Genomic DNA, 24,019 nt, shown 5'->3' with positions numbered 1-24,019 from the left:
AGTTAAACTTTGTCAATATCTGTTTTAATCAATAAGATGAATTTCTCTCACTAAAACCTGCCATAAATGTTGCCATAAGATGGATCTGATATCAGTCTGTCGTTGAATTGTGTCAAGTTGGCAATTACAAGCAATTTGTTTCTGATAATACAGCAATACACGTGTCCAACACCCTCAAGCTCTGGGCAACCATTTAATCACCACAAGTTGCAATCGGTTGCAGAATGTGAAAAATATCAAACAAGCTCCACCCCAAATGCCCCCCCCATTACACAATGCAACGTAAAGTTAACAAAGCAGTGAAATAAACCATCTGCAGTACAGTTAAGAGGGGAGGCGGGGTCGCCACCAGCCACCCAGCTGTGAGAATCAGCCACCTGCCATTGTCAAAGTCATAGTGATTAATAGCTGCATAAGCTGCTTAAACAAATTGTACAGTAAAAGAGGCAACAACAAAGAGACAATTAATGACTGAAGGATACAAAAGGCTAAACACGTATCATAGCAGAGCAGATGAAATATCGGAAATAGGTCAGGAAAGAGGCTCTGTGACCATAAAGACTAAGTAGTTATATAGACTAACCAGAGTAGCATGGTCTCAGTGACTTGCCCTTTGAAACAACAAAAGTTGGCAAGCATCTGCCCGCTTATCGAATAATGCAATGCAATCTTTTTTTTAAACAATCCCAGGAAACTTACCCTTTTTGCCCACTTGGCTATAAATAACAATGGTTTCAAAAATCTAAAATCTGCCATATAGATTAAAAAACATTTGAGAAAAAAGATCTGATGCAGGATTTACAACAAACTCGTCAACATCACACGCTGACATGCTTTGGCCTCAGGAACAGCCACAGTCTTGCCAAACACATCGACAGTTACAAAGCAAAACACATCATGACTTACTGAAGCCCCCTCCCCCTTCAATAAGTGAAGGGGTCCAAGTGTTTCCCGAGAAAAGGCATCGTCAGTTCAAATACAAAGTTCGGTTTAGATAAATCAAGCTGCTGCTTCCTTGACTTGTGATTGATGGAATATAGCGTGAGCTTCAGCGCCTCAGAGTGCGCTTTTCCTTTAAGAGCTGAAATCCCACCAGAACTGACCCGTACTAAAAATGCATACTCGTGATACTGCACTCATCCATTAGCACAGATAAGACCCAACATGGAAAAGAGATACGACTGTAGGTCAATTATAGCTGTGTATTTTGTCTGTGCACTTGAGCTGCCGAACGAGGACCAAGACCACGCACTACCCGAGAGGAGAGCAGGAGGAGAGGCTGATGCCCTCCTTCTGCCTCCTCCAATCAGTAGTACAGCATACAGGGAGCAGGCTGCACTGTCTATGTGCTGCTGTAGCACAGGTGGGCTACAACAGCTGAGTGCTGAGCTTTGAGATAGTAAGAGTCTATGCTTGTTTTAAAGCATGCAAGGCCTTGTAATCAATTTCCATGTAAGAGAATAAAAAACAATCGACAAAAGAAAATATGATCAGAATCTCAGTTGATTTCCAGCCAAAGAAAGCACTGACACAAGTCTCTACATTTATATAAAGGCTAACAGGCACAGCCTCTTGCTATCTGGAACAGCAGAGTGTTTGCAGGCTGCAGACAGGCTGGCTAGCCATTTGTCTTTGTCTGTAAATGGAAGGGGCAGCTGTCACCAAAGGTCAGCAAAATGTTACCAGAACAAGGCCCTATAGAGGATAAGCCCACGTGCCTGCAACAAGGAGGGGGGACACACCCAAGTGGAATGAGACCTACACACTTTCTCCTTCTGCGCATTCACTCAAATGCAACACACCCACAACAAGGCATCCTGCTGGGATCATTGGGCAAGTCTCCGATGCAGCTGGTGGCCTTTTCAAGTTTACTCTGGGCTGTCCAACCCGAGCAGTGGTGCCTCTTACTGGCGTGGTTACATCGGGTTACAGTCTTCCCCTCCAGCTCTCCATCAGGGTCAGCTGAAAGATACGTTTGAAGTGGCATCCACCCCGCCCGACCCTCCATTACCCACTTACACCTGCGGCTGTAACACAACCTGGGTAAACTTACACCATCTTTGAGCTTTCGTGCAGGGAAGTTTCCTGCTCGGGGACACGGGTGAGTGGATGGATGGATGAGTCGCAGCTTGCACGACAGACCCAGAAAAGTGCTGACAGACAAATGGACGAGCATGCAAGAGATGGTAACACACACACATACACGCCAAGAATAGCTTTCAAAACTTTCCCGTCTCTGGAGATCAATCCTCAAGCCTGAATTTTCTTTGACAACTGTTATTCCCATCTAATCAACTATATCCTGGGGAAATCAAGCAAAAAATAAAAAAGGCTGAAAAGCAGCAGAGGGACAGCAGGGGAAAAACATAAGAGGTTCCCCCCCCCCTTCATCTTTGGCAAAACAAGACAGCATGGACCAATAGGAAAACGTGTTTTATGTTCTATATTTTTGTTGGAAGCTGATGGTTTTTCTAAAATATAACCTTCTCTCTCACTATGTCCTGTTTTTCTCCAAAAAGACAGCTTGCACTGCAGTTAAAGAAAAAAAATGCTTTAAAACAAGGATAGTAAAATGACACAGTACCTTAAAACATGGTTTAAAATTTAATCCACAACTGGTGGGGGTTTTTTTTTTATTACTAAGCAGTATGCCATACTGCCAATACACTGTGGCTTTGGAAGCAAGTTTACCATCTCATAGTACAACATGAAAGTCTGCATTAATTTTCTCTTGACACAAGCCTTTGTGTTAGAACACCTCCTTTTGTTTATAGTTATGACTTTGACATGAATAATAACACTGAATTAAACAGGTTGTGTATGTTTTTTGCTGCAGCTATAAAAAAAAAAATGTGGCTGGCCACCCAAAACATCCAAAACAACAGAACAAATATCTTTTGGGCCTTCCATTTTACATAACCAGCTGATAATTAAGTTCTCCAGAAGCACATTCATAACAGGAAACAGAGCCTCAGTTGAACTGCCCAAAGGAATATGCTGGGTTTTCCAGATGTGTTTTGGACATCATTCATTTCAGGACTGCTTTTGTGTCACTGACATGACAAGGGAGTGAAATTTGACTCTGGTCTGCTGCCAAAAATCCCCATCCTTAAAGGCATGTATGTGCCTGACAGCGAGAAACCAGAAGTCCAGTAGTTATTTTCAACTCATTGACTGCACTGTAAGCAAACGGCCTGCATTGTTGCTGCACTGTCTCAATGCCCGGAATAATAGTACTTCCAGTCTAGTGCTTTGTGGATGCAAATCAGGCGTGCCTTAAGGACACAAACGGTCTATTATAAAGCCACTGTGGGGAATAAAGACTGTCGGGGGGCTGCTTTAGTGGCTCATTTTGGAAAAGAAAAATGCTGCTTGTTTTTGTTGTGTGTTCAGAAAAAAACAAGGGAAAAAAGCTGTCCTCAATTGGCTTTGGTAACATGCTTTTTTTTTTTTTTTTTTTAAAAAGAAAAAGGCATACGTCTGCCAGCCAGCCTCTGCCAATGACCTTTGAACCTTCCCAGTCAACGGTTCATTATCTTTGCACTATTAGCATCTGGCTGCAAGCTAATTGTAAGAGTAAAAATTCAAAGCCATGCGTGCGAAAAGGCTTGTTATGAAGCTAAATTAGTGTAAGCACAACATGTGTCTGAGCTCTAACTTTTCCCACAGACTTCAACTAAGACTCCACGAACAGCGCTAGTTTTTTTTTCCCCCTTCGTCCCCCCACCCACACACCAAGGTGTCCACTAGCTAAGGTGGATGCTAGCATAAAACTGGCGATAGCCACTGGTCAAACTGGCTGCATGTTTTATCCAATCTGCTGCCGGCGGCGTCACCCAACAAAGGGAATTAAAGCTGTGCCCATGAGCTGCAGTGGGGAGGCAGGCGACAATGGGCTGAAACCAGCAACAATAACACACCTCTCCCCCTCATTTTACCTGGTTTTAGGTAAACTATCGTATTTCATTAGGGGGAAAAAAAGAAGATAAAAACATTAGCGCGACAATACCGTCGGCCATTGTAGCCTCCTCCCCGCTAAACAGGGTGGAGACTAGCCACACATCTTTCTGTTCAGCTGAAGGCAGAGGATGAAAATGAGGCTGGAAATACCTGTAGACGTCCACGACAGAGGCGCAGGGTTCAGCTTTGGCAACAAAACATCACACCAGTAACGGGCTCGTGTTCAGCTGGCACTCCCATTTAAAAAAAAAAAAAAAAAATGCGGCTCTTTTCCCAGTCGGCGCAAACGCCGCACACCCTTCCTCCCCAAGAAAAGCAGCGTTCAATGGCCGCATAAAGGGGGGGCACACAAACCTCCCCCCTCCCATTCAAACAAACGCCCTACCACAACAAACACTTTAACAAACAGCTAACGACGCATTCACAAGTGAATGTCTTCTTTCCCAATATCTAGCGGTTCATCTTTTAAAGAAGTGCGTCCGTTCCCTTTCCCCGAGGATACAGTCTAGGATGGGCTGGAAACATTAACTGACATTTAGGTTTTTTTATTCCCTACCATGGTTGACATTTTCTCTGTATAAGTTAATAAGTTAGAAGTGAAGGAAGGGGAGGGGGATATCATTTTTAAAATGCCAGAGTAGTGAGGTGGGGAAAAAAAATCCACTTACAGTGAAACAGGATTCACAAAGAGGCTCCTCTCCTCTGGTCTGCGCTCCAATGGGAGTAAACGTCCACAGCGAGAGGGGAAACTCCTGATATGTGTATTTATCTATTTTTAAATAAAATCTATTTAAATTCCGCCCATTATCCTCATCTTTTTTTCCACGCGTTGCCCTCGTCTACACGAACACACAGAGTCCACTACTCTATCCCCTTTTACCATTCTTCTCAGCCGGAGACACGCTGCGCGTCTCCGTCGTTTCCTGTCCAGCCCAGGATCCAGCGTTGCCTTCAGGATCTACCGGGAATATTGTGGATTAGAGATGACGAGGAATGGCATAGCTAAAAGGCAGACGAAAGGAGACACGATAAGCTCCTCTGTTTGGCCAATAAGCATGGTTTTATGCTTAATTCTTCAATATAAAGTTATCATTTGCCCCTAAATTAAAAATAAATAAATAAAAATGACAGGCTATACAGTTTTGCTTTTCTAGGGTCGGTCACTAAAGTATTATTATTTACAGATTGTAAAGGCAACATCAGCATTCAAGAGCTATTAAATAATAATAATAATAATAATAATAATAATAATAATAATAATAATAAATAATTACGCTTTTCAGTGCGTCTGAAGAGAAATTCAGGTGAAACATCTAAAAGTCTGAGGCGGCCACAATGCACCGATTTAATTGTACCCACCTAAAGCCGCCACGACCACCACCATCAGACATAGGGGGCATGTTCCAGATTAGGGGATTATTTTTATCCATATGGATGTATTACATTCCCAATCCGTCCACCCTTCCAGCCTCTCAGTCATCTTTTGAGTTAAAATTCCTAATTCATGTGAATATTGTCAAACAAAATAAATAGTTACCATTGTGCCATTAACGCCTATTAATGCCTAGAAGCTATGCTTATCTGCATATACAAAAAGAAAAGCAACTTAATAACTATTTCCCATAACCTGTTACGCTGGGAGAAGATTGGGGTCGGATTTAAATGTTATGTGGCCATCTAGTGGACAAGAGAATACATTGCACCCAAATTACAGCTTCTGTGGATGTGCGGCTTTTTAAAAAAAATGAATCTCAGGTCTTGGTAATCCCTTTTAGGAAACAGTTACAATGTACTGACAAGAAACCTGTATGGCACAGCACATTCACACGTTTTTTCCCTCCTTAAAACAGTAACTGTGTCACTGACTGTGCCATACACAGACTGTGACTCATACAGTGTACAGACTTCTCCTAAGTGCCTTTTTCTCTGCCAGTCAGCCTTTCCTGTAATCACACTTTGGCTCTCACACGAACCACTTCAGTACCTGCCAGTGCATTTTAATTAAAAAAAAAAATCCTGTTCAGTAAATTTTCTCAGGTGAAACAAGGTCATCGCACCATTGAACGCTCCGCCTTCACAAGAGGAGCAGCACAAGTCTTATTAAAATCTGAACTGTAGTAGGATAATGTTAACACCCGTTCCATGTTATTGTTTAAAACACAAAACCTGAGTTTAGCTCGCTCTACACGACCAACAAGACTAAAGTTAAGCACGCTGATGGCATAAAAGGTCACAAACTGGGAAACAGCAGAAACTTCAGTGGAGGAGGCAGGTTTTTTTTCTTTTTTTCGCCACAGGATGTTTTCTGTCAAGAGAGGGTGTGTTTGTGAGCCTCAGTCACTGCTGCACTGTGTGGGAGTGTTTTTAGTCAGAAGCAGAGAGGATCGAAGGCATTGCCGTCAAAAGAACACGTGCGTGATGTTATCGGAGTAACGGATCAGATTTTTTTTTGTGCAGGTTCGCTTGGAGGAGCTCGGAGGTTTTAGGTGATGAGGGGAAGCCTTGGGGGCATCATTCTACTGGAGGCAAATTCCCGCTCTTGCTGCAGAAAATGAGGATTTCATGGATGTTCATGTGCCTTCTGGTTTGCAAGTCATCGTATGGTACTCAGGATCAAAGTGACTCCAACTGTGATTGGAGCGGTAAGCGGACTTTATTATGATTACACCATGAGCATTATTATTATTAATTATTGCAGGTTGATCTGTGCATACGTAGGGACAACAAAATTGCTTGTTTTCATTTGTAAACACTGAGGTTCAAACTCTGAGTACTGCAGTAGTACTTGAGTATTTAATGCCTTTAGATTGCTGAACTACATCAGTTGTGTAAGTACATATCCTGGCTTGAGATTTCAGCCGCTCTCGAGTTTGTTTTGTTTTGTGGTTAAGACACATAAAACACATAGGGGTTAAATTTAAAAACAACACACATTTATCCATGTGGCGCCCGAGATCGTCCTTAAATCGACAAATGCCGTAGTTCAGAAAGCGTGTGTTTCAACATATATCCATGCAACAGATGGATACGTCACCAAAACTGCATGTGGTTCATGTGTTACAGTGCTAAATGTACGTCTGACTCAAGTCTGCCATTTGTATCACACATCTTGTTTTTCATGTGAAATGTGAGTTTGGCCGAAAGAGGTAAATGTGCTGATATCAAACAAATTCCATGCGGGGGAGGAGCTGCTCTGAAATGACTGGTTTCAAAGCCTGAATTTCAGTAAGGGGAATTAAATGCAAATGTCTGAATCTTTGCAGGAGCTCTGGCTCTATGAAGCCTCTGCCAAGCGTTTGGTGCTGGTTACTGGCGGTACTTTTCCAAGCCTTAGATGAAGTTAACTTTTGGAAAAAAAAAAGCAAACAAATGATTTTTTTTTTAAAGTATAACATGCCACGTGTAATAGGCATTTATGATCACACAAATTCTCACAATTGTCTCTCCAGGATTGACGCTTCATGACTCTTCAAATGACAACGTGACTGTAACGTGCCCGTTGATACTGCCCAAGGATGAAGAAATTTCGTTTTACCTTCTGAAAGATAAAGACATGATTTACAGCCATACATGCAAACAGAATTGCACTGGGATGAAGTGGGATGCTGGGGAACTGCACACAAATGGATCACATTGGTTTTTCACAGTCAAATTAGGACACAATATCAGAGGACTGTACAGATGCAACATCACAAGGGCGTACCCTCCTCCTCTTACGAAAGACTATGGCGATCCTGTGCTCGTAATAGGTAAAAGAGTCCTAAAAAAGGTTTTAAACAGTCTGTAATTCATAGTGCAGTACACTAAACACTTCCTGAATATGCTTCTTGCAGAATTCCCTCACCAGTGCCCGAAACCCCCATGCAATCCCACAGGAGACGCACCAAACACATGCCAAGAATGGATTTGGATAATGGTGATTGCAATTGTCAGTATCTACGGTGTAACAGTCAGCATCATTGCAATGTGTAACTGGGTAAGATATCCTTGATCCACAAGGAAGAGAAAAAATAGAGCTCAAAACAGTCGTTTGTAGCAAATTATCTTAATGTTTACTGAAGCCTGGCCAATACTGCAAGTTTATGAGTGAAAATGTACTTTCTTTACATGTAAATATACACAACAGCAACGCCAAAACAGGGAAACATTGAGGTTTGCTAGTCTGCCACACACAAACACTGACGACCCATTTGAATTTGCTCCGATGCTACTCTGCTACATGTGCTGCAGACAGTGCTGCAGGTGTTGCAGGGGATGAACTATCATGTAACACTATTTCTAAATGACTATTTCATAAGTGTTTGTTTTAAAGAGACAAAAACAAGTAGATTTTTTTGTGTCAGAGAAAAAAAATACATTGATTTTGATGTATCTACAACGGCAGATGCATGTGTGTTATATTCACCTAACACACAAAAGACTGGGAGGAGAACCAAATCCCTCGGTATTTGGGTCAGGAAAGATATCAATCATAAAATTCTGCCAAATCAAATACGCAGAGCTTTTCACTGTGGCAACGCCTTGTTAGGGCCGATACGGTCTGCTAACCTTGGCATATTTATTTAATGTTCAACATTTATCGTCTTTTATCAACTGTAAGAGAAACATTTTGTTGTGTTCTTGTTAGTTTTACACATTTCTATACAGCCAATAGACAAATCCTAACCCCTTTGTACATTTTAGAATCGACTACTTTTTGTCAGATTTTAGGAAAAAAGGCACAACCCTCCCCCCCTGCATAGTATGAAGAAGATTTTTTTTTCTTTAAAATGTTCAAATTGAAGGTGTTCTCCATTAACATGGTATGACATTCGTTTCCCTTTCCGTCTCTGAGACAGTTGCTCATCTCTCTTCACGTGTCTTGCAGCTCAAGTTGAAGAACACAGAAAACCAGAGTGACTACATGAACACAAAACCCAGAGCGCCCAGGGACCGCAAGAAGAAAAAAGGTCTTCAGAATATACAAAGACACTTCTAATGACTTCATCGGATCATTTTGCACAGCTTTAGTTTAGACCTAAACATTCAGGCTGTCCTCGCTGTAGCTTATTTTTGTCAAACACATAATTGTGAGGTTTGTTTTTTGTGTTTTCATATTTCGTTGTCAACACTGTAGTAAATCTGTACCTACACAGCAAAAGTAGCATTTTTCTTTAAAGCAATGGCTGTATTAAAACTAAAAAAACAACAACACACACACTCTGGGTTTCTGGTTTTGCTCACTTCCTGTTTCAGTTACTAAGTCTGCCTGTCTCTTTTTCTCACACACACACACATACATGTAATTGGGAACCCCTATCTTTGTGGTCGAAACAGAAGGTGGTGTCTGATTGAGGGGACTTAACCACATTTGAAGCATAAATGAATGTGCTACAGTATGGACGCTCAATCTGTTAAAGAGAACTCACAAAACCACAGTATCAAGAATCTAAATGTCATGCGAGCTGTTATTAAAGTGTTTGACTTCTCTTTCACTTCAGCGAGCTCTTACATCTCTCTCAAAGAGCTGATATCGCTGGAGCTGATGAAAGCCAGTTACTTGAAACAATAACAACGTGCACAATTTCCTGCCTTCCTCGCTCTTAGTTTTTCCTTTTTTTTTACCCGTCGTGCACTCTGCAGATGTAGCAGCTTCAAAGGGACGCCACCTTTACCTTGCTCACCTTGCACTTTCTGTGCAGTCACTGCAGGCGCTCGCACCGGGTTTCACTGGTTTTATTCAGTAGCAGGGTTTTACGCAACAGCTACCGCAAGCATGAGCGAGATAGACATAGTTTCTGTTAGGCCTTGAAACAATTTTTAGGGCTTTAAGCAATGATTAAAAACGAATGCTGACTATAAAAGATTTTTTTTTACCTCCCACACACTCAATTCTCCTATGAAGAAGGGCACCCTTTAAAAAAAACTGGAGGCGTAAGCACAGAAAAGTTCAGGTTTTCAGTAAAAACTTATCTGAAATCTGCAAAGTTACTTTCATGCAACCAGAGAATCACTTTTAACTCTTTTCAGCATCTTTTTAATTAAAAAAAAACAAAACAAAATGATGTCCTACTATGTGCGCACAGATGAAACAATCTACTAATGGACACAAAAGAGTTTTACTCTTAATTTTGAACGACCGTTCAAAGTGTGTATTTGCTCTTCACGTGTCCCTCATCTTTCTTTAGCTAAATGCATCCAAAGCTAAACAGTCATTTTAAAAAGTTTCATATATTTTCTCCTTCTTAAATACTACCACAAAACCTGTCTGTCATCATGAGGATTAGCCTCTTTCCTTCCATTTAACGCTGACATCTGGCTCTAAGATCGCAGGTGCTCCTTTTCATCAGGCTGTGTTTCGGGTCTGTGGTGTTGTGGAAAAATCCGTTCCCTGAGGAAATCTATCCTTGCTTCCTCGGATACAGACTGCAGGTCCTGCTCCGTTACCTGGAAAATAGGATTAGGATCATGTAAATCATCCACTCTGATACTTCTTCCAATACTTGCACTACAATCAAGAGAGAATAACCTACCATTAAAATCTACAGGGAGCAAATCTGAAGACATAATATTTGAGTTTCTCTTCTTAATTTTAGTAGTTTAAACATATGATACAAGTATAGGATATAAGAGACCTGAATTCTAATAAACAGGTAATGCAGTGCAGCCATACATTAGCAATGTTCTGCTTTTTAAACCACATATCCAAATCTAACGTATCCGTTAGATTTGGATATGTAAACACAGGCATTAGTCATGAGCTGCAAAAAGGTTTAGAAGTGAAATAAGCAGAGATTGTGCAAAAATGTGAGTGCGACATTATTTTCTGAAGGTGCCAAAGTCTCACCAGGACAGAGTTATATCCCAGGATCTTCAGATGGCGAATCTTCACAGCCAGCGGACCACGGGGATTGGACGTGCCGTAACAAAAACCAGATTGCGGTGCATACATTACTGCAATTCTGGGAAATAAAGAGAATGATTTGTAAGCTTTACCAAAAAGAAAAAAAAAAGGTCAAAATTTGAATAAAATTACTGGGAGACAAAAATCTGAAAACTGACAGATGGAGAAGATTGTGGGTTTATTGTCACTGATGAAAATCAATGTGTTCTTTCTGACTTTATCTGCTTTACTCAGCATGAATCTGATATTAGGATTTTACTTTTCATTGATGTTGACATCTATTTTTTCCTTTAATTACTTTACAGATGGTTTATTTAGTCAGTAAAGTCCAGACAAAAAATTTCAACGAAGCAGAATTTAAAAGAGCTGATTCATTTTTAATCAGTAGTTTGACTCAGTTCCAATAAATGAACGCGCCTGTGCTGTATGGAAATAAATAACAGATGGATAGTTCTGATTACGCTCTGATACTTTCAGTAACATCGATTATGTCAGCAGAAACACATAACCTTTACATTGTACCAAAAAACCTATATGCATTTCTTAGACTTCTACCTGTAAAACCCCTCATTATATACATTTTTATGTTTATTTCTATTTATTTATTTTTGGACAATATTGAGGTTGTCTGTCTTTTGACAAATTTATTTTTAGCTGTGCTGTTTTACTGGAAGAAGGTTTTGGCTGCAGCAACACAGTGGAAAAAAAGATGATAGAAAACTTATTCTGCACATTTTACTATAAAATGAAGAATATTATAGTAATATAATATTCCCCCCCCCCCTTTAGGGCTAAACAAAAATAGACATTAAAACATGCATCACCATAAAGAAAGTGGACATTAAAAAAAAAAAAAAAAAGCTCAGATGGGCATAAAAATATCAAAAACACAAAAAATGTCAATGCAAAGTTAAACTTCAAGTTTCAAACTTCAAGTTTTAATAAAAATATTAATATTAATCTACATGTATCCTACATGATTGAACACATGCAATTTTAGGAAAGTCTGTAGTCCATGTAAAAAATGTTGAATACAGTAGTTGCACACATTTTTCCAACAACGTGTCCAATTTAAGAAGGTGAAGTTTTCCACAACACATATTTTTCAGTTTCAGCTGCTTATTGCAAAGAAGTGCCTGAAAGCCAAGAATGGAAATATGTTTAAAAGAGGCGGTAAAGTATCGCCTGTAATACATAACGGTGTTCAAAGAGAGCAAAAAAGCATGCACTCCTGCTTGATGTGTTTGCTTTCAAAGGCTGCTTTTGCATGCCTGAATGAGGTCTTTACATGCTTGTCTTAGTTTGAAAACGAGATTCACGGTGCTTTGCTGCAAGCTCAGTCAGATATTACCAATCACGCAATATAGTTACATCAGTGCCCGACACTGGAGGAACAGAAAAGTCCCAACATCCTCTTCAACTACCTTCATTTCAAAAAATGTTGCATAAGCACAATTAAATCAAGAACAATATGAGGAACTTAAACACGACTTTACGTGCGTTCGAGACATGCATGCAGTGATGCTGTCAGCAGCAAGCTCATGCTGATATCTTACCGCTCACTGCTCTCTGCTGGAGAACACCCTTCCCCTCCACCGCTGCGTGCTTCACACACAGAGGTTTGGTTTGGCGTAGGTTTGGTTACAGCAGCGTCTGGGAGACAGCAGACACAGACGTTTGCTATCATCACAGTTTCAAAAGCAGGTTAAACCGAGAATATAGAGAAGCTGGTTGTGACAAAAAAGTCAGGGCTTTATGTCTGATGGAAAAAAAAAACCCCAACATGTCAGATACTGAAATTTTCAAATTGAATAGTTTTCTTAGTTTTGTTTTTTACATTTAAGAGAATTTTGAATTTGTGGATTCTGCCACACAGTTCTGTCCCAGACTTTGTAAATATGTTTCTCACTGTTTTGCTTCAAACACTTCTTTAATGACAACCTGCAAGAATTTGGGCCCTGAGGAGACCACATACTGTCGTTTTTAAGAGCCAGTGTTTTTCTGTCTTGCTTAATTTCATCTGCTCAAAGGTTTGGATCCTTTTTCTGTCAAATTTTACTCCAGTTCTTGTGTTTCACTGGCTTCCACTTACACACAGAAGTTAATTTAAGGCCTTCTGTTCGTCTATAAATGTCTCATTTATGAAATGAAAGCCTACCGAGGCTCTTAGATCAGCAGGAAATGCTTAGCTGGTGGTGCACTAACATCAAACTTGACATGATCTAATGGGTTTTTGCCATTATGCTGCCATCTACTGAAATCAGCTCCCATTTAAACTCAGGGTTTTATGACTTTCCTCGTTTCTTTCTGCCACTTACTCTGTAAAATCTGATTTAAAGTGACAGCAGTAATGACTCAAGAAGAAATGTCTCCTATCCTTGTTGCGAGCATTTTCAAGTTGCAATTCTTTTCTGTATGATCTCTCTCATTCTGAACATTTAGCTTTTTAAGAAACCATCATGGCTCAACATAACAATGAAAGATGGAAAAAACACAACAGAAATAAAAACAACAGAAGTTACAAATAAATAAGAAAAAAAGAACAGAGGTTGAACAGGAGAGGTCAAACATCCTTTAACCAAAACCTGAAAAACAATGTTGAACAAAACACAATGGAAATAGAAAAAAGCAAAAGTTCAATAACACATAACAGAAACTGAAACAAAAACAAGTTAAAAACACACACACACACACACACACACACACACACACACACACACACACACACACACACACACAACGGAAAGTGACAAGAGTACCCCCCCCCCTAAAAGATAACAACAAAAAACACAAAAACAATGGATTTTGAATAAAACATAGTAGAAAAAAAAATCATAAAACTGATTGGAAATAAGAAAACACTACAGAAATAGAAAAACAAACAACAGAATTAAGGAAAAAAAAATAACACAAGTCAAATACAAATAGGAAAAAACTACATAAATAAGAAAAAACGAGCAAATTTAAAAAATTGAGAATGTCAATTAGAAAAACACAACAAAAGTAGGAAAAAATATAACTGAAGTTGACAAAAACAATGAAAATAGAGGGAAGACCCCACAATTGAATTGTGGAAAGAAAATCCTAACGCAAGTAGAAAAATACAATGAAAGTTGAATAAAACAGAATAGAAATAAGAAAAACAGAACAGAATTTAATGGAAGTAGAAAAACAAAACAAAACAATGAAAGCTTAATGAAACAGCAAAAGTATAAAAGGCACAACAGAAATAGAAAAAACAACACTATGGCAATAAAAAAACAAGTTAAACAAAATGCAAGGGAAATGGAAATAAAAACAACAAGTTGAACAGAACACAATAGTAACAGGATAAACACAATATAGATAGAATAAAAACAAACAGGTTGAAAAGAACACAATGGAAGTCTGAAGAATAGAATGAAAGTTAAAAAAATAACATAAATAGGAAAAAATCAAGAGAACTTGAATAAAAAAAACAATGAAAATAGCAAAAATGAAAATAAGTTGAATAAAACTAACAGAGGTTGAATAAGACCCAACGCAAGTAGAAAGAACAGAACAAAAGTTAAAAAGACACAATGGAAATATTGAAAAACAATAATGGAAGTTGAATAAAACCCAGTTGAAATGGAAAAAACTACAGAAACAAGGAGAAAAAAGGAAAAACAAAAAACAATGAAACTTGAAAAAAGCGCAACAGAAATGGGCTGAACAGGAGAATGTTCAGGACAACAGCTTTAACAGCCTCCTTGGCTGAGCTGCAAGTTTCTTCTGGCTGGTGCATGAATACGTTTCTATGTAAAGTGCTCACAATGAGCTCTGTAGAATCATTTGCATTAATGGGTCATTTTGTCTGGAAAGACACATTGTTGCTTTAATTCAGAATCTAAATTTAAATGGGAACCAATTTATGTAGTGAACAGCAAACTGGGTACAAGCCATCACACTAGGCCTTCTTTTTTTATAATGGCCCTTTGAGCCCATCAGTTCCATTATATTCAAGAAAAAATTGATTTTTCTAAAGATGATATCTCTAAAAGTGACCATTTCATACAAAAACACTTTGAAAAATTGTGTCAAACACAAGGCAGAGAGGCCGGAAATGCTCTCTGCTTTGAATTCACAAAAACGTTCATAATTTTAGTTATCACATTTATTTATTACAATTCAAGCCCGATTTTCTTTACAGCAGTACTTTTTTTTATTGTGTAAAACAGCTGACACGTATATTTGAAATTGCACTTCTTCTTTAGGGATTAAACATAGTTACACTTCATTCAAACAACAAAAGGGGAGTTTCACTGGTCTGGACTACTTGGGATCAAAGTGGGCTGCAAGTGGCCCACAATGTAAAATGAGTTTCACATCCCGCTCTAGAAAGATTAAACTGTATAGAAGAAAAATAAGCAAGTCTGCATTTAGATTAAACTGCCACTTTAGACTTACCTGTAATTTTTGTTTGTTTGTTTTATTTTTTTGCACCATCAAATTTCCATTTGCCTTTTTCGCAACATTTTAATACAGTATGTCAAATACTTTGAGTTTCCTTTATGGATACAATATGTTATAATAAGAAAACTGCCTTCACTTGAAAAGCTTTTCTATAGCAAGACAGTTCAAGTATCCAGTATGCTGCTGAAATGTTCATTTTTTAAATTCTTTTCTCAAATTTTTCTTACCTATGAAGTACAAATTCTCCACCATCACCCCCTCCTGTAGCATCATATGCACCTGATCCTCCAGCAGACTCTGCAAGTCCAGCAAGAGCCTCGGGTTGACCGATGGAGTGCTGGGGGTGGGGTCTCCCAGGACTGATGCAGGAACAGTTAGGGGCTGAGGAAGAGGAGGATGGTCAACACGCAGGCACACGTCCACCGTCTGAAACATTCTCTCCTGGCTCTTTGGAAACTTCGAACCTGAGGAGAAAAGGAGCAGGTGAAGACCACAAACCCAGGTGTAAGACAAGAGCAGTCAAAGTGAACTGTTTTACCTGCAAGCTTTTCCAGCACACTGCTCTGCAGAAGCTGCTCCAGTGGTGCGTAAGGGAAGTGGCCCAACAGACAGAGGCAGTAAACAGCCTTCAACAACTCAAACGCAGATATTTTGGGCAAATAGGAGATCAGGACTCGGCTCAGACTATCGAGAAACCTGCAGCAGCAAGAAACCCAACAAAGACAAGCAACAGTAATTCAGTTACAGACGAGGAAAATGTGTTTATTTTACAGTTCAAAAACCAGCAAACTAACAGCTGTGCCTGTTTTCAACTGTGATCAGCCTATTAGCGTTCTACTTCTGCTGCTGTCTGTGTTCGCTGATCGGCCTCGGCGTTGACAGATGTGGGATAAACATGCACACTGTTCTCCCTGAACCTCTACTCCATGTCTACAGCCACAGGGACACATTTAGATGAGACAAATGGTTTACGTACTGTTGTCTTCTGTCCTGCAGATCGTAGCTCAGAGAGGAGTACACCTTGAGGACACAGAGCAGGTCTTTAAGTGTTAGGACGTCAGGGTTGGCGATCACTTTGTCAGCATAAGCATCCATCAGAGCAGCAGGGCAGAAGATGAGGTTCTCGAACACAGACAGAAAGAGAAGCAGCTAAACAGAAAGAAAGAAGTGGAGCAGTAATAAATGTCATGTGTGATGTTTTTAGTTCCTCCTCCTGAAACCTCGTATTTACTATTTGGACAAGAAGGCAGGTCAGAGGATAGTTGTCACCTGTTTGTTGGTCCAAATGTCCAGTGAGGAAGCGACATAGTCCGAAATGCTGGTGAGCAGATGAACGTCTCTGTAGCGGAGCTCCCTACAGGACTGCAGCAATTTAAATATTCTGTTGAAGGGGATACCATGGATGTTCTCTAACACAGAAGTCGGGAGTAGGAAAAGGAAAATCATTAAATTAAATTTAAGGCGCTTTTTTAATTAATCCACAATAAATATAATTCTTGTAATTTCTACAATCATCACCTATTTACAAGCTATTTCTGGTTATTAGCAGGTTCAAATGAAGACTGATTTGACATCACTGTTAATGAAAGTGAAGGTATATATTTTTCTATTTAAACATATTGACTTCAAGAATTTTGCCCATGTATTGGAAGTACTCGTGTTAAATTACAACACAGTGTCGAAAATCTGAAACGCCTCACAGTGTATGCTGTGTTTTGTTTAATAAGCATTTCCAAACACTGACTTTAATGGCCGAGAGTAGAAATTTATCTTATGATGTTTCTTTAAACCAGCAGGATGGTTTATCCATCATCGTCGTCTTCTGTATTGTAAAGTTGGTCCAGGCACTGGTGCAGGTTTCTTTCTCTCATATTTAAGCATTTTATTTTTAATTGGCCTACAGCAGTGTATCTCATTGTAGATCACGGCTCTTCTTCTCTCACATCAGCTCCTTTTAAAGTCCACCACAGCAGATAACCTGCCTCCGTCTCACTCTATCCCTACCATCCTCCTGTGTCACAACAACCCTCTGCGTGTCCTCCTTCACTGCATACATGTATCTTGCCAATGGTCTCCTGTCTGGCAGCTCCATCGTCAGCATCCTTTGTTTCTCCTCTGCACATGCCCAGATCATCTCAGTCTTGTCTATCTATCTTTGTCTCCAAACTGCTCAGCCTGAGCTGTCCCTCTGATGTGCTCATTTCTAACCCTGTCCATTCTGATCACTCCAAATGAAGATATTATCATTTTCAGGTCAGCTGTCTGTCTTTTTGTCAGAGACGCATCATAGCAGGTCTCACTGCTGTCTCATAAATCTTCCCTTTCAACCATTGCTGCTTTCTGACCACAAGTATTTAAACTCATCTATCTTCACTACCTCAGCTCCTTGCATTTTCACCTTTCCACCTGCCTCAGTCTCACTCAAACATGTATGAAAATTTGATTACAGGTAAATAAAGATTAAAAGCTAAGTTGAATAAAGACGACCTGTATTCACTTATCTGCCTGCTTTCCTAGGCGATCAAATCTATTCTTTATCCTTCGTTCAGTTTTTCTTGTCCACCTTCTGTAGGCCAGTCGCCCTGTTTCCTGTGCTTTAATTGTTTGTTCTCTTCTGCCACTTCACCTTTCAGGCTCTCACTAATGTAACCTACACCCCATCCAAGCCCCCATCTGCTTCATTCCCACCACCAACAACATCTAGACGCTGGGGCAGGGTGACACTGTCTGGACATTATTTTCTTGTGGAGAAGGATTTACCCGTGATTTTTTTACTGCAGACATCCAGCAGTGGCTTAGAGAAGAAGCCCATTGTGGCCATAGTGGAAATCATGTATTGGGCGTTGGGCAGGCTGAAGTGGTCTGTCATAGATAAGGCCTTTTTCTGGAGGAAGCACAGACACGGAAAAGATTCAGCAACAGCAGTTTTTAAACATTAACTACTTTTGAACAATTGTCTGTTAATTCAGCTGTGCATTACACAGGTAAGCAAATATCATGCAAAAAGCACAGCTGAGGGCAGCTGCACACAAGGGCTCAGTCATAAATGTGGAGAATATTTAAAAACAGCGAGACAGAATGCCAAATGAGATCAAAACTAACCTCTAGTTTCCATTTGAGGTCCTTTGGGGCATCGTTTCCCAGCAGACGCATCATGGTCTGGAGAGCCATTACATTCTTTATGCCTGGAAGACGGGCCTCCACCACCAGCCTAAGACGCACAAAAAAAGAAAAATCAATGTAACACGTGACTTTATGATACAAGGCATCTTTGAGGCTAGACTTTTTTTTCTTCCCATGATCTCATACCTCATGCCCTCCTTGAGCGCACGAACATTGGCTCCATCCTCCATTTGCTCCAGGCTGGAGGCCAAGATGGACAGACTCTTCTCATCAAAGTCATTCAGTTTCTCCTGTTAGTGAACAAGAAGACACATTTGAGTGCACAGAAAAAACAAAAACATCACCAAGATGAAGAATAATTTGTGCATGAGGTCGTGGACCGTCTACCTGGCAGGTTCGGAGAAAAGTCTGGACCACTCGGCTACGTTGGGGAACGCCCAGGTTGACCATACTCAGGAGAGAGTAAGTCACGTCCTCGTCGCGAATGTGCACCAGAGTCTTCATGGCCCTCTGCAGCAGCTGGTCAAAAGCGGGATGCTCAAACATCAGCTGCAGCTCGTAGCGGCGCTGCTCATCTGTCATCTTCTTAGTGGTGGCCCACATGTGGGTCAGGCAGTGGCTGACCTGTCGGGCTGTGGGCGAGTACTTGCCGGTGAGGTCTAACACGTCTGACGGGGAGCCGCAGCTCTCCAGGAGCTCCAAGAAAGGAGACTTCCTCTGTCTCTCAGCTGATGCTGTGTCAGCAGGTTGAGAGGGAAGACTCTCCCCATCTTCCAGATCATCTCCATGATTGGCTCCCTGTGAATAGAACCTCACTGAACTGACAGGACTCCTAGAAAGCCACGTCTGACTCTGTCTTGGGCTCCAAAGGTGGAAGAACTGTTTATCTGGAGAACACGAGTCCTTGATTGGCGCAGACAACAGGAAGTTGCGCTGTTGCCAAAGAGATCCGCGGCTGCAAAAGCGCAGGCCCCGTCTCATGACCTCCTCTGTCACCCATACAGACATGGTTCTTTAATAACACAGAGCGCTAGCAACTATTGAAAAAAATAAACAGAGACAGAGCCAAATAAATTAGAAATAATACCACTGCTCTTACAAATTAAATGGCTTGACACTTTACATTCATAGCCACAAATGCTCTTAAATTATGCGTGGCTACCAATGTTGCTTAATTACAAAGTCAACAAGGTCAATAAACTGCCAAGTTATGAAAACATTGACTAGCTGCTTTTAGCTAAGTGATGCTAACCTTAGACGCATACAAACACGTATAACGAAGCGACGCATTGTAGTTTCCAGACCGTGAAAAATCGGAGAGAAACGTAGTTCAGCAAAGAGATAAACAGCTACATGACACCACAGAGTTCATCAGTGCTAGGCCAGTCCATTGAAGTTTTCTCACACATGCTAGTAGGCGCCGTGTGCACCGCCATAATTCGTCCCCCCCCCCAACATGTACTGTCACGATAGTAGAAAAAACCCCCGCAAATATACAAATTATTAATATATTTCTATTTTAAACGAGCGGAGTAGAAATATGTTTAACGGAAAATATAACACTTTTATATGTGTATTTATTTATTGTCATTGCATTTTGTGTGGCGGTATTCATATTTGTTTGACAAGCAAAAGGTCGCTGGTCCGATTCCATCTGAAGACACAAATCCCTTAGGACTTGCATCGGGAAGGTAATCCAAAGTAAAACTCAACCCGCTGTGGTGATCTCTAAGGACAAAGGAGTAACAAAAAGTGGCTTTGGTATTCTGGGGTTTGCCATACACGGACTCAAATAAGTGCAACGCCGTCCATCCGTCTCCTAGCAACAAACCTTTTTCACCTAGACGCACAGCATGGCAAAATTTGTACTCGCCGGTAGAGCTTTAATTTCATTTTAATCTAATATTTGCCAGTATTTCCGGTACATACACGTGCATTAATTTGTGCAATTTTACCTCGAACAGGAAAAACAGACTGCCCTTATTATGCCAAAGCAGAGCTTTTAGCAGACACCCTCCAGCAGTGTTTGCCAGACTTCAAGATCCATAAGATCTCCATCCTCCCAGATGAATGGAAGGTATCATATTTTCAGGCGATCGTTTTAGGCATATAAATTTAAGGACGTATTGTCACCTCAGCATGACCTCTCTCTGGGCAGGAATGGCTGGGGGCCACGTGTGAAAAAAATAACTGGAAACATGAGGGCTCCCCTTTGGTTTGGAGGGAACTAGTGGAGCAAGGGGGCAAAGGGATGCTCTTGGGGGGCTTCAATGACTTCCTAGAGCACTGCCAGGTAAGCAAAAAATAGATTTTCTCAGCTACAATAACGTAAACTTTTAAAACTGAAAATGTCATCAATTGAACAATGGTTGTGTAGGATTACTACGGCATCACGTCAGACATGACCACAAATGTGATGCTGAGTGTTGCAGCAGAGAATCTGGAGGCCAAAATGAATCTCATCAAAGAAGAGCAGCATCGCGCCAGTCTTATTCAACCACTTCATGTTTGGATAACTGGGTGGGTCTGTTGTAAAAGCTAAAGAGAAAACTCTATTTCCTCTTTTAGGAAACTTTTAAGGACTTTAGCGTGTCTTTATAGTGCTCTCAACCCAACATGCCAAGTCCTGATCCCCAGTCTGCTCTCCCCCGAGGTGTTTCCCAACGTTTCTGCAATCAGCCTCCGCTTGCTGGACCTGGAGGGAAACGAGGAGCAGTTACAGAGCCTGAGGTTGGAGATCGAGGAGCTGGCAATCAGCATGCTCCACCAGGTGCACTAAGACTTACTTATTTGTTTGGTCACATCGAGAGGAAAGCAAAACCATGTCATTAAATTTATTTACAGGTGACTACTGGCACAGATCTGGAGCGAGCCTTCAGGAAGGCGGATGTCATCCTCCTTCTAGATGACGGTGGGCACGATGGAGAAAATGAGGGTGAGGAAGTAAAGAAGAAGAAGGTAAAGGTGATCTCAGAGCGCTACAAAGAATACGGGCAACTGATCGATGCAACAGCCAAGGAGACGGTGAAGGTGATCGTGTCCGGCGACTCGTTTCTCAACCTGAGGTGCTCGCTTCTTGTGGACAGTGCACGCTCCATCGACAGCCACCAGTTTATCGCTGCTGCAGCTCAACTGGAAAACGAAGCCAAGGCTGTACTTGGGAAGAAGATGAGAATGAGGCCGTCAGGTATCTCGTGTGAATTGGTTGACTCATGTTCATGTTGCATTTTAGCACCAGCCCCTGAAATAAAAGACGAATCAATTCTTATGTCTTCTCCTTCTGCAGATATTACAGATGTAATAGTGTGGGGAAATATCAGCGGTACTTTCTACATTGACCTGCAGAGGGCAAAAGTTTTCAACCATGATGGGCCAATCACAGGACCAGCTTTCTTTTCCCAGCCACTTCTAAGCATTTTTCCTGACAGGTCTGTTACCACGGAAACATAAAGACCTTAATTTGTATTTTTTTCAGTGCACTTTTAATTCTCCAGACTCCTTGTTCAAACGTGAAGGTGGTTATTTCCTGGTGCCCTAGATTTACCGCATTGGTAAGCTCAACCCAGCTGGGGCTTTGGCAGGGTAAACAAATATAATATGATAAAGTCTGACACTGGCCAGCCACTGGCATGATTTCAGTCTGTGCAAATATTGATTGCACAATACATCTGTCCAGAAAGCTGCCTGCTCTGATGGGAAAAAACCCCATCCTGTGTTGGCACACAAGATAATCTTCTTCTCCTTTTCAGGAAATGGTTGGAAACAGACTTTCAGCACTTGGTACGCAGGCGGCGTCTAGCTGTGACTTCAAAGACAGGCCAAGTAGCCGCCACATCAGCTGCCAATGGGATCCTCACTGTCTTGAAAGCTTGGAATGGTGCTAGTGATCCAGATGTTCTGTCTTCGGGTGTAGCTTGCCCAGGTTGAGAATTGGTTTTCAGTGTGACAGAATGATTTTTAAATGCGATTCAGAGTCTCTGATTCAGTGTGATCTAGCTTGTTTCAAAATGTGATTGTTTTGGGGTTATTTTAGGTCATTACAGTCTCCCTGATGGCATTGTCTTCTCAGTTCCATTAACCTTCACAGATGGCAAATGGTCAGTAGTGTCTGAGTTGACTGTTGAAAATGAGCTCAAGTACAGGCTTGAGCTCTCAGCAAGTGAACTGCAGCAGGTAAAGTTAAACCAATAATATTAGATGTAGCGCATTCTCGTTGCTTGAAATGTTGCTAACATTTTGACATAATTTAGATAATTTAAGAAAAATGTATTAATACTATCTTTTCTTTCTCAGGAAAAGCAGTTTGGATCAGACAGCGGCACAACTGAATAAAGCTGTTGTTTAAAGCAAGCATGCTCTGCTCATTTCCACGTCTATATTTTATATTTTTATCACGGGACTTTTCATCATTCAAATGTTTTTTTTAAATCCATGTTTACATTATCCTGGCCCTTGGTTTTTCTCTCTGAAACAAGCTGTTTTAGCTCATTTTCTTCAAATATTCTGGCAAATCAGTTAGCTAGTAAGCCCCGCCCACTTTGACCACCAAATAGGGAAATCTGTGTAAAGCTTACATCATCGTGGCACAACAGTAAGTGAATTCAGAGCAGTCTGAAACCAGACCTTTGGCTTCAAGCAACTCCTTTTACATATGCTTTGACTATGTTGTTTAATATGAATATGATTCTCCTGTAATCATAAAGCAAGCTCTTGCATATATACAGTACTGTGCAAAAGTCTTGAGCCAACCCAAATTTCTTTATAAAATATATATGTGTGTATTATTTATTTCCCCAAAGGGGCCAGAGTTTCTTCAGCACTAGTATTTTTGCACCAACAATGTGATTCCCAAAGGAATATTAGCCAAAAACATGGCATAACTTGAGGAAAATGTAAAATTTCTTTCAAATATTTGAGGAAACTCGATAAGTGAATGACAAAAGGAAGAAGTGACAGGCATAACAAATATCTACAGGCGATGAACAGTACCATAACCTTAAGAAATAGGAAAAATCAAGCAATGACCTGCAGAAATACATCTGGCTCTTCAGTCCAAAACATCTACTGTTCACTGAAGCCTCATCAGAAATGTCTCAGTGGAAGGCCGGCCTCATTAAGCCATTCTTAATAATGAGAAACAGGGGGAAAGGATGAGGTATGCCACATTACACAAGAACTGGACTGAAAATCAGTGGCAACAGGTCTGATAGAGTGATGAATCCAAATGTGGAATTATGGTAAAAATGATCAATAATATACAGTATACTTAAGGTCACAATGAGTGTTTACACTTATCTGTAAAACACAGCGGAGGTTCTGTCATGGTTTGGGCTGCATTTCGGCCAGTGGTGTTTGAAAGCTTGTTAGAAATTTTGGAATTATGAACGCAGAAAACTATCATGAGATTTTGTTCCACCATGCAATACCATCTGGAAAGTATCCGATTAGCGAAAACAGCTTCATTTTTCAGTGTGACAATGATCCCAAACTTGGATCGGCCTCCCCAGAGCCATGACGTCAACATTACTGAAGCAGGATGGGATCATCTTGGTGACAAATGGAAGTGCTTTGAATGTCCTCCATTGGAGAACTATTCCTGAAGACTAAAGAAATAACAAG

The 24,019-nt window shown here is 40.7% G+C and overlaps 4 protein-coding genes across 10 annotated transcripts in view; 2 read left to right on the top strand and 2 right to left on the bottom strand.

Annotated features, from left to right (window-relative positions):
• raph1b (Ras association (RalGDS/AF-6) and pleckstrin homology domains 1b) overlaps positions 1-4,916 on the bottom strand; it is a 39,655-nt gene extending 34,739 nt beyond the window's left edge. For 2 of the 5 annotated variants that reach the window (XM_076879822.1, XM_076879828.1), the window contains exon 1: positions 4,629-4,916. The gene's annotated coding sequence lies outside the window, so the exon portion shown is untranslated. Of the gene's footprint in view, positions 1-906; positions 926-4,110; positions 4,271-4,628 lie in introns of those variants that run through there. The other 3 variants (XM_076879827.1, XM_076879823.1, XM_076879825.1) reach the window with 3 other exon arrangements.
• A 1,422-nt stretch (positions 4,917-6,338) lies between these two features.
• Positions 6,339-9,160, top strand: LOC101482322 (T-cell-specific surface glycoprotein CD28). Its single transcript, XM_004552672.2, has 4 exons — positions 6,339-6,602; positions 7,410-7,709; positions 7,794-7,936; positions 8,828-9,160. The coding sequence occupies exons 1-4, from the start codon at positions 6,512-6,514 to the stop codon at positions 8,936-8,938; spliced, it is 645 nt and encodes a 214-aa protein (XP_004552729.2). The 5' UTR covers positions 6,339-6,511; the 3' UTR covers positions 8,939-9,160.
• An 802-nt stretch (positions 9,161-9,962) lies between these two features.
• On the bottom strand, positions 9,963-19,842 carry fastkd2 (FAST kinase domains 2). The gene is made up of 12 exons (XM_004552671.3): positions 19,653-19,842; positions 18,788-19,437; positions 18,587-18,690; positions 18,380-18,488; positions 18,038-18,161; positions 16,547-16,686; positions 16,254-16,426; positions 15,816-15,973; positions 15,505-15,741; positions 12,400-12,496; positions 10,787-10,901; positions 9,963-10,386 (listed from the first exon to the last, which is right to left on the bottom strand). The coding sequence occupies exons 2-12, from the start codon at positions 19,406-19,408 to the stop codon at positions 10,261-10,263; spliced, it is 2,004 nt and encodes a 667-aa protein (XP_004552728.2). The 5' UTR covers positions 19,409-19,437; positions 19,653-19,842; the 3' UTR covers positions 9,963-10,260.
• Positions 19,843-20,136: 294 nt separating this feature from the next.
• On the top strand, positions 20,137-22,816 carry mdh1b (malate dehydrogenase 1B, NAD (soluble)). 3 transcript variants are annotated; one of them, XM_076880237.1, is made up of 10 exons: positions 20,137-20,275; positions 20,365-20,477; positions 20,559-20,693; positions 20,778-20,920; positions 21,080-21,170; positions 21,245-21,587; positions 21,687-21,828; positions 22,150-22,322; positions 22,434-22,573; positions 22,694-22,816. In XM_076880237.1, exons 1-10 carry the CDS (start codon positions 20,254-20,256, stop codon positions 22,730-22,732), a joined length of 1,341 nt encoding a protein of 446 aa, XP_076736352.1. In that variant the 5' UTR covers positions 20,137-20,253; the 3' UTR covers positions 22,733-22,816. The 3 variants fall into 3 exon arrangements, with proteins under 3 accessions (XP_076736352.1, XP_004552726.3, XP_004552727.3); XM_004552669.4 differs by having other exon boundaries at positions 21,002-21,170; XM_004552670.4 differs by lacking the exon at positions 20,778-20,920 and having other exon boundaries at positions 21,054-21,170.
• The last annotated feature ends 1,203 nt before the right edge of the window (positions 22,817-24,019 follow it).

This window comes from Maylandia zebra, linkage group LG23 (genome assembly GCF_041146795.1).
Source record: "Maylandia zebra isolate NMK-2024a linkage group LG23, Mzebra_GT3a, whole genome shotgun sequence".
NCBI classification, from domain to species: Eukaryota; Metazoa; Chordata; class Actinopteri; order Cichliformes; family Cichlidae; genus Maylandia; species Maylandia zebra.
This window is presented reverse-complemented; position numbering and strand designations above follow the sequence as displayed.